At 55.9% G+C, this 9,898-nt stretch overlaps 1 protein-coding gene across 1 annotated transcript; it reads left to right on the top strand.

Annotated features, from left to right (window-relative positions):
* Nucleotides 1-580: 580 nt before the first annotated feature.
* On the top strand, nucleotides 581-8,496 carry CLEC19A (C-type lectin domain containing 19A). The gene is made up of 5 exons (XM_013945258.2): nucleotides 581-736; nucleotides 4,963-5,128; nucleotides 5,245-5,338; nucleotides 6,814-6,946; nucleotides 7,879-8,496. The coding sequence occupies exons 1-5, from the start codon at nucleotides 646-648 to the stop codon at nucleotides 7,956-7,958; spliced, it is 564 nt and encodes a 187-aa protein (XP_013800712.1). The 5' UTR covers nucleotides 581-645; the 3' UTR covers nucleotides 7,959-8,496.
* Nucleotides 8,497-9,898: the final 1,402 nt, after the last annotated feature.

Raw genomic sequence — 9,898 nt, 5'->3', positions numbered from 1 at the left:
CAGCCACGGGTCCTGACCTGCCTCCGTGCGGCTCGCGGGGCGAGGGGAGCGTGCAGTCCTGGCTGACGCCAGCGTGCCCGCGTTGCCCCCATCGCCAGGTTTCGCTGCGTTAACGCAGCTCCCAGCATCTCTCCAAGTCTGCCACGTATCTGAGGGGCTGCCAGTCTCACTCAGACAAAACGGGTGCATTTTTCAGGCACCGAAAGGAAAAGACCTGCCCCGTGCGCTCCCCTTCCAAGCCTTGCTGTGCCGGCAGGCCAGCACCCGTAAATCTGCTGGCACAAAATCACTAATTTCCCGGGAAGCGGTTAGGAGGGTAGGTAGCGACTCGCTGGAGTAAGGTCCCTTGCGGGTTATGAAGGCTGTCTGGCCGGAGGTCCCCCCGGCACTCGCTTTCCCCAGGGTCCGCGGGAGGGTAGCGCTGCGGAGCGGTGGGATGCGGCGAGCGCGCCTGGGCTCAGCCCTCGGCGGCCATGCGGCGGGGCGCTCGGCCAGCCTCCCGGCGCGTCGCGGGGAGGGAGGGAGGGAGGGTGCAGCGCGCCGGCCGCCCCCACGGCCACCCCGGCGTCTCAGTGGCACGTCCAGCCCCGACGGAGCAGCGGCTGCCTGCCTGCGGAGCCGGGAGCGGAAGCCTGGCCGCCGGCCATGGGCATGAGGGGGGATTTGTGCGCCGTCCTCTCCGCGGCATTGCTCGCCACCCAGGCTTTCCCTCAGACCAACATAAAAATCAGCCAAGGTGAGTGCGAAGCGCGGCAGCGGCTCGGCGACGGGAAGCCGTGGGCTGCGGTCGCCTGGGCAGGAGTTTGGAAAGCTAGTGCCTCTCCCGGGGCAAGCCGCTGACTTCCCAAGCTTCTCCAACTACTCCAGCAAGCCCAGACTTTCCACCTGGGAAGCACAAATCAGCCCCGATCTCTCTGCTCCTGTGCGCTCGTGCTTTCCTTCCACTGGCTTCATTTCTCCATGCACGGGACAGGCTGGATTTTCTCTATTAGCAGGCGCTGCAGCCGCCGCGGGGGCGATTCCCCCCCACCCTGCTCCCCGTTTCTTCCCCCCCGCTGCTGGGGGGCACCGTGCGGAGGGACTGTGGTCGCGCTGCACCGCTCGAGTCTCACAAGCTTTCCACGGGGACGGAGGGAGCGGGAGCCCCTGCAGCACCAAGCTGCCGCTCGCCTGCGTTTGCCCTGTCCCACCTATGTGGGGATGGGAGCAGAAAGGGGCTCGGTGAGTTAGGGAGAAAAATCATCGATACGAGCTTGGTTTTCCTGCCAGACAACTAATCAGTGGGAGCTTTGCCAAAACTAATTAAGGAGGAAAAAATGTAAGATTACCCCTATCTGTTAGTGGTAGCGATGAGGTGTTGCTGGGCTGTAGGAGGGCTGCTGCGAATGGCTGCGGTGTCTTTACGTCTGGGAACACACATGGCAGATTTTATTCTGTAAAAACAGCTTGATTTTGCTACAGGATTTTAAAAAGCAGAGCCCTCTCTATTGGAAAGGATGTCACTTCTCTAGCACACTTCAGATGTTGTTTAGGATTTTGCTTGGCAACTTGCGACGTGCACTTTGAAAAACACTTGTACAACGTTGCCCATTTATTAAATGATCTGCAGGCCCTCCGCTGGCTGCCCCCGGCTCCACAGAGCCCCCTGCCACACGGGGACCAAACGCCTCCCGTCATCTGCTGCTGATGCCGGGGGTTTCCATGGGAAGGGCTGGTGGTCCCACAGCCCGGGGACCTGCTCGGGTCTTCTCTGCTGGCCTCAGCCTGGTGCAAGCCCCTTGGTACTGATGGGCACCCTCCAGTCCCAGCAGCTTTTGAAGACCTGAAGAGGTCCAATGCTTTTTGGGGTCACAAGGGAGAGGGAATTTATGGGTGTGCTGGGAGCGGTGTCTCAGGGCCCTCTCACTCTCAGCAGCAATACTGGCATCTGCTGCCAGCCTAACTTGATCCTATCTATCTGCTGCAGAAAGTGCTCCGATGTCACTGTACCCCCCGCCGCCGCAGGAATGTCACTTGCATGGACATCTCTTGCCAATCTCGTCCTAGCCCCACACATCATATCTCAAACCTGCTGCCCGCTGGGGGGATGCGGCCTTGCAGCGATAAGGGAGAGCCCCCGTGCCACGGGCCGAGCTCTGCGCGAGCCACGCAGTCAACGTTTTGTCTTTTTCAGTAGCGTCCTGGCATAATAAAACCTTGACACTGGCTGGGATTTTCTCAATTAATTATTTCTGGTTGGAAAGTGGCCACTTGGGGAAGTGAGACTTTTTGTTGGGAATGTGCCAGCTTCTACAAAATTTCGACAAGTGATTTTGCTAGTTAGAGGGATCCTGGTGATTCTGCAGTGGGTCTTAGTACATTAGTAAATAAAAAGGCTCCAGTTTTGCTGGCACCAAAACAGATCCCAAGAGCTCAAAACTCTTTTCATGACCTCAAATTCTTGTTGTCCAGCTTTCTTGAGGTAGTATCACCTCGTACCTTCAGCCAAGTTTGGACACTGATTTTGCTGGTGCTGTGTTAAAAGTCAGCCCTGACCATAATCTCTTTCAGTGTAAACAGGCGGCAGAAGGAAGGATCTTGCCCTCATTTTCCCCTGGGATTTGGGAAATGGTTTGGAGTCGTTCCAGCGACCAGGGGCTTGTAGCGGTGGGAAACTCCGATCCTCCCGCTCTGTAGGGTGAGCTGATGCTGCTGGGGGCAGTGTCTGCTGGTGCGTTTAAAAGTGGCAATCTGACCAAATATTCCCCAAATGTTTCCCCCATTTCTTTTTAGATCCAAATACCATCCTCAGCTGCTGGCTTAGGTGATGAAGTGTCCCTACAGGGCGATGCGTGTACTCATATACTCACAACCATACATGCAGCTTCTTACAACCTTTCTGCTAAAAATAGCCCCCAGAGTTCCCAGATAAAAGCAGTACCACGGTCCTTCTTGCCTGTAAATTTAAGAGTAATACTTTGCTTCCAAAGAGAATATGAAAGCCTCCAATGTTGACCTAACGGAAAAGATGCTAATTAAACACTGACCTCCCCTTTTTTTCCTTTTTGGTATATTTAACCTCAAATTCCTTCAGGCACCTATGGTTCGCTGAAGCTCATCAAATTAATGATACCTAATGGGAAAGCAGTGTAGAATATCAAAGAAGGACTGGCCCCACCTGTGACCTTTCTCGGCTGCTCCGAACAAAAGGAGATGACTTTTGCTGGACAATGAGGTCAGCTGCCAGGCCCGCGATGGCCATTTGGGACTGGGATCCAGAATCCCCCAGTGCAATTAGCACTCCAAAGTGGAGGGCCCCATTTGCTGCTGGTTTAAGCCCTGCTAATTTTGCCATCGTGCTGCTAAAGGTGAAGAGTTCGGCAAGGTTTTTAACAGCCTCTCTAAAATACTGGTTCCCGGAGGGCTTGTGGAGCTCATGGTGTCTGTCAATGCAGTGTCTCCACTGCCCCAGTTGCTACCCTGTGCATGCAGGCGTAGGGTGCAGTCCTGCCGGGGAGACTTTGCTGTGAAACCATGTGCACCCGGGACATCGGCACGTCGCAGCGAGCAGCAGGAACGCTGCTCTGCCTCCTGCTTTCGACCAGGGGTTCCTTATCTTCCTTTTTTCCCTGGCCTGTAAAGCCATCAGAGATAAGGCTGTGCAAGCAAGCCATGCATCTCACCAGGGTTCCTTGGCCCTAGGGACAGAGGCCGGCTTTGCAGGGACTGGCAGGCACCGCACTCTGCAGGGGGGAAAGGCCCCATTTTAGCATCTGCTCAGTACCCTTTTCAGGAAAAAAAGGCTTTTTGCATTTTTGGTTTCTGTTATCTGCAAATCGTGTGTAATGCGTGCTTCAGGAGGGATTTGTGGGATTAATTGCCTGATGTCTGTAAAATGCTCAGAGATCCCCATGCAGAAAGAACTGATGAAATACAAAATTATCTCCCAAGGAGTTGCCAATGCCAGTGCTGGGACTAGGAGGAAATTATTCAGCTCAGCTAATGCTCCTGTGGCCGCTTAAAATTCATCTAATTTCTCCTTTTCCCACATAGCAATGCTACGCTCAGAGCTATCATGTCACGTGCTGCCTCGAGCAGCGTTTGGCTCCGCGCAGCAATTCCTCTCATTGCAAAGCCGTTTCCCCCTGACGTCCTTTCACACCTGAGGCTTTTTAGCTCCTGTTCGACCTCTCTGGGTTGGGGCCTGTTACCTGCTTGGATGGTTTTGTGGCATCTACCTCCCCCGAGGATTTCGCCTGCATTGGTCGGTCCCTCTGGTCTCGAAGAGCACAACCACTCGTCCCACCCCAGCCGTGCCATGAGCAACCTCACCGCAGGCTGGTCTTTCCCACTTGGGCAAGACCTGAAATAGCGGTGAGGAGCGCAGCCCACTGGGGACGCCTGGGTGGCTTTGAACAGCCCCAGGAATGGCAAATAAGGGATTTAAGTGTATTGACCGTGGGCTGATGGTTTTGGGATTGTTTGCGGCTGGTATTGGGGTGCTGCGCACGGGTTCTGCCTTCTCCTTTGTAAAGGATCCTGAGGGAGCGGGACGTGTGGGATCGCCGCGGGAAAAAGCTGAGTGTGCCTCAAATCAGGAGTGCCTTAAAGCACCAGCTGTGTTTATACCATGGCAAGGGCAAAGGCTCCAGAAATGCGTGTTGTGCACATACATGGCCTCTTCGGCGTGACTTCCCTGTGCGCTGAGGCCAAACCTAGAGAAATGCGACATTTGCCACGGCCAGTCTGGGCTGGACGGGAACGGGCTCGTGTGAACTTCCTGCGGCGGTGGCAGCAGGAGACGACTGTGGTTGCACCTCTGCAGCCATTGTCTCCCGGGAAACTCACGGCTTTTGCACATTGTATTTTTTTCAGCAGCCTTTTTTTTTGTGCATTTGGCGGGGTACAGCGGTGGGCAGCTGCTGGCTGCCACCCTGCGCAGCAGCGCCACGACCGCCTCCATCCCTCTCTGCTTTCCCCCAGCGATGCCAGAGCCTGTGCAGGCCTACTCCTGCCCTCTCTTCTGGACCGAGTACGAGGGCCACTGCTACAGATACTTCCCCATCAACAAAACGTGGGCTGAGGCCGACCTTTACTGCGCCGAGTTCTCCATCGGCATCCGGTCGGCGAAACTGGCCTCCATCCACAGGTAAGGGCGCCTCTGCGGCTGTCGGCGGCGTTAAGAGACAGGGTCGTGCCTGTCCCGAGCGCCGAGCGAGTGAGGGCATTGACCGCCTGGCTAACGTGACCTCCCAACGGCTGCAGCTGGGAAGAAAACGTCTTTGTGTACGACCTGGTGAACAGCCGCGTGCCGGGGATCCCCACCGACATCTGGACGGGACTCAACGACCTCCGGCAGGTGAGGAACCACCGCTGGCCCCCAGCCGCCGCCTCTCACATGGGCATCCGACTGATGCAGCAGTAATTTATTTATTTATTTTTTAAATTCACTTACCTGCATCTTATCCCTGGAAAGCCGCTTGTTTTTCCTCTTCTCTCCTTGAAAAGCCGTTAATCTGCTCCACGTGGTGCTCATGATGTGACAGTCGTTATGCAGCATGCTGGGGAAAGGTGTCTGTTCTTCTCCTCCGGTCTGCTTTTAAAAGAAAAGTGTTACTAGAATTAATAGATTAAGAATGATTGATTATTCATGTCATTATTAATCAATTAATAGAAAAAGTATTATACTCCTGGTCCAAATATTTTATCCATGCCTATGCTAGGCACGTCCACTCAGCTTGCAATATTTTAGCCTAATCGAGTAACGTTAGCGGATCAGTCACTCTCCCCAGCCACTGAGGCTTTGCTAGCAGGAGTAAACAAGGCAAGAAAGCAGAGCAAAGCAAAGCTCCGCACCGTTTGAAATGTGAAAGTTATTTCCATTTTACAGAGTCTAAACAGGGCAGTTATTCAAATTTTAAAACTTTTTTTGTGGCATCTTTCATATGTTTTTTCTTTGGCCTCTTTTTTCTATGTTTTCTGTAAGTATGGTAGAACTCTTGCTGCATAAGCATTTTGGCTTTTTCTTTTTATAGTTCTGAAAAATTTGAAAATTATCGTATGAAATTATGGCATAACACAATCTAGTGCTGTCCCTTGGTAAGCTGAAAATGTCTCCAACTTCAAAAAAAGTACTGTCAGCATCACCGGGTTTCATTGTCGGATACTCTGCAGCCTTTCAAAAGCTGAAATTTTGGAAATATATAATGCGAAAATAAAAATTGAGAAAGTCAGGAGAATAGTCACAGGTGAACAATTCTTCTGTGGATATTGGGAAAAGAAGGGAAATGGGAGAAGGATGAGAAACATAGAATTTTTGTGCTCTCAGGTCATAAGGATGATTTGAAGAGAATCAGGATATATTCAGAAACCTCATTTAGAAAAAAAAGGCCATTTGAAATAGGGGCATTTAGTTCCCTTTCTGACCAGCTCTGGGTTCCCGTGTGCCAAGCGGAGAGCCGAAGGTGCCTGCTGGCTGCGGGTTTCGCTCACGGCCACGGCACTCGTCTCAACGGGGACAGGCTCGCGTGAGCGGCCCTGCGTGCTGCAAACCCTCTGGGTCGCCCTCCTCCCACGGCACTGAATGTCACCCAGTTTGGAAGTGCAAAATGTGCGTTTTCATGTATTGCTCCAGTCTGACTTCTTAGGGGCGGTGGAGGGGGCTAAGACCCAATGGTTTGAATTCATAGCGAACACCATGGAGGTTGCTGCTCGGGCTGGTGCTTCCCGCACGCGGCCGGCTCCCTGCCCTTGCTAGCCTGCTGCACAGGCGTCCGCCTCCCGTCGGGTGCCCTGGCGCGGCCCGGCGCAGGGGCTGAACTGCTGCCTTTCTAGGAGGGCCACTTCGAGTGGACGGACGGCTCCTCGTACGACTACAACTACTGGGACGGGAACCAGCCGGACGACGGGATCCATGCCATGCCGGCGGAGGAGGACTGCGTGCAGATCTGGTACAGGCACAGCAGCGGTGAGTGCCGCACCACGCGGCTCAAGGACGCGTTCAGTTTTATTTGCATGTAAATAAATTCAATCCATTGCAGCTCAGCCTCTTCTGAAGAGGATGCTGGCAGGCTGACAATTTGCATTTTCAATTTGTATTATTATTTTCTCCGGGTTTTTTTGCAGAGAGGTGATGTGTTTTCTGTTATTGTGGTCCTATTGCAGGGGTCTGTTCCCCCCGTACACACGTACGCACTCTCTTTCCCTGTTTATAACCCATTTCTCTCCCACTCCGATGCGTTCCCTCTCCAATCACAGCCGTTCCTGATGAACAGAAGGCAGGAGGGGAACATCACTCACTCCAGAGAATTGCTGCATTTAGTCAAAGGTCAAATTTTCTGATTTCCCCCCTCCTGCACGCAGCTTGTGCAAAGATCTGTCAATCTGCTAGCTTTTCCCTCCCCCATTTAGGCCACAGGGATCTCACTGAAGCGAGGCAAGATTCTGCTTGTGCAAAAATTAACACTTCATGCTCTCCGTTATTATTGCTTAGCGTCACTGCAGAGTGTTACGCACTCAGGGTGGAGGAGCACAAAATTGCTTTTTCCTAGCAAATAAGGGCAGATAGATAAATGTGACCTGCAGAGACGTGGGGCACAAACCACAGCTCCTCATTCCCTTGCTGCTTCCCGTGAGACCCTCACTGCTGCACCCGGCCCTGGGGACATAGGCAGAAGTTGCATCTGCCGTTTAATTTTGCTTCCTTCCTGCCCAGGAGCAATGGGCCAGTGCCCTAGTCCAGGGGTTACACCGCTGCCGCCTTGCGCCCGCGTGAGCCGCAACCTGCCCCGATCCGGGACGGAAAGACGCGGGCGGCAGCGGAGCAGCAGCCGGGGCGGTGTCGCTTCTGTGCTTCGCCGCACGGACGAAAGCTCAGGCTGTGTTTTCTCTCCCTGGCAGCGCTGCGGTCCTGGAACGACAACAGCTGCGGCAGGGAGTTCCCCTTCGTCTGCAAGATCCCCTCGCTGGCGGCCGACTAGCGGCGAGCGCGCTGTGCCGTGCGCCCGCGGCGGGCACTGCAGCCCCGCCGGCACGCTCCGCGGCGGCACGGCGACCCCGGCGGCGGCGGCTCCTGTAAATAGCTGCGCGCCCGGCGGCGGCCGCCCTGCCCGGCACGTGCCCGTGGGGCCCTGGCCGCTGCCCGAGGCGCAGCTGGCGTTCGGCGGGCAGCGGCAGAGCGGGCCGGGTTGCACCGCGGGTTTGCCGCGCACCGGTACGTCTGGCACAGCATCCCCAGCCGGACCCGCTGCGCAGGCGGAAGGAAACGTCCGTAACGCATGAAGGCGGCCAGGCGGGAGCAGAAGGAAGCGGGAGCCCTGCGGCGGGAGGGAGCCGCGGCCGGGTGAGCGGGGCCGCGAAGCCCTCCCGGCGCTGGCGGCCAGCGTGCCAGGCTGCGCCGGACACCAAGCGAGCGCGCCCGAAGCCGAGCCCGGGTTTTGGCTCCAAATGTAGCGTTGCATCATATTAGAGGAAACCCGTTATTTTACCACTACACCAAACAGTTACCACCCCCCCCCCCCCAACACACACACCAAAATAGCCACGTGTAGGAAATGGTTTTGCCTGTGGAGTCGGCAGAGCAGAGGAGAAGCGGTGGTTTTGGTTAAGTCATGCAAAGTACCTTCGCGTTGCTGAAGTTATCCTCCCTCCGCTGAAATAAATGGCAAACGGCAAGAGGAATTTCCTCCGTCTTTCTCAGGCTGCCAGAGGAAACGGGGGCGAGTTGCCGGGGCCTGGTGCAGACAGGGGCGGCAGAGCGAGTGGGTCGGGGCGCGGAGGGGGCCCGGGCGGCTGGTGCCGGCCGCAGCGCCCGGGACGGGTTGGCTCTGAGGGCCGCTGCCGCCATGCGTGCGTGCATGCATGCGTGCCGGGGGCACCGAGGGGCCTGCGCCGAGGAAACCCTTCGGGCAGGCTCTGCTGTGACCGCCGGTGTCCCCGGCGGAGGAGCGGCCGTGTCCCGGCAGCCGCGGGCGCGCTCCCACCACGATCCCGTTCTCCGCCGGGGCCGGAGGGGTGCTTCCGTCGCCCAGGTGAGCGGTCGCCTTGCGCCTCTTCCTGCGCCCTGGCTCCCGGGCCGCGTTGGCGGTTGCAGCAGGCCGGGGGCAGAAAGGCCGCGGCGGCACCCCGGCCGGAGCACGGCTTCGCGCGTTGTCCGCCGGCTCGCGCCCCTGAAGTGCTCAGGGGACTGAGTAAACACGCTAAAACCAATAGTGAGCAGCTGTAGAAACGAACCGCCAGCGGAGCCACGCTGGGGCGCGTGGGCAGGCCCGAAGCCGCGGGAGGTGCGGGATAACCTCGGAAGCGGCCGGCGGGCCGGCGGTGGCGGGCCGGGGAGAGGCGCTCTGCCCCGCGGCCAGCGGCGAAGCCGCTCGCCCCGCTCTGCCGCGCGCTCGCGGCCTTCCCCGGGGCCGCTGCAGAAATAGCTGACTTGCCGCCCTTCAAGAGCGAACGCAATACTAATTCCTCCTAATTGCTTCCTCTAAGCTTGTCACGGGTATTTAAAGCAGCATTATCGTCACAAGCCCTTCGGATGGCTTAGCTGCATGGTGGGTGGTTTTTTTTCTATACAGTAATCAAATAATAACTATAACATAAAAATAATAAAATAATTTGCATTGTCCTTTAAAAATCAACTTTGAAATGCGCTGACTTCTATCAGGAGGTGCAGGCAGCTCTTTGTGGGGGTTGTCGCCCCGCTCTGCCAGGCCGGGGACCAGGGACGATCCCGTGCTTGACACAGATGCAAGGCTGTTCCCTTGCGGAGATGAGGAAAAGTGTACGTCTGCATCCTTACAAAATTGTTTGGTCTCCTTTGATATTACCATCTAACAAACGTAAAATTTCCAAACTAATACTTTCCAGAGTGATTACATTAAATACAGTGAGATCAAGGCCGCTGGGAGCTTATAATAACTTACTG

The sequence above is a fragment of the Apteryx mantelli genome, chromosome 16 (assembly GCF_036417845.1).
Source record: "Apteryx mantelli isolate bAptMan1 chromosome 16, bAptMan1.hap1, whole genome shotgun sequence".
Classification (NCBI taxonomy): Eukaryota; Metazoa; Chordata; class Aves; order Apterygiformes; family Apterygidae; genus Apteryx; species Apteryx mantelli.
This window is presented reverse-complemented; position numbering and strand designations above follow the sequence as displayed.

Excerpts from the sequence above, each read along its gene's own strand:
- CLEC19A (XM_013945258.2), top strand. The coding sequence starts at position 646 with ATGGGCATGAGGGGGGATTTGTGCGCCGTCCTCTCCGCGGCATTGCTC. Across the intron at positions 5,129-5,244 it reads AAACTGGCCTCCATCCACAG|CTGGGAAGAAAACGTCTTTG; the intron begins GTAAGGGCGCCT and ends CAACGGCTGCAG. Across the intron at positions 5,339-6,813 it reads GACTCAACGACCTCCGGCAG|GAGGGCCACTTCGAGTGGAC; the intron begins GTGAGGAACCAC and ends CTGCCTTTCTAG.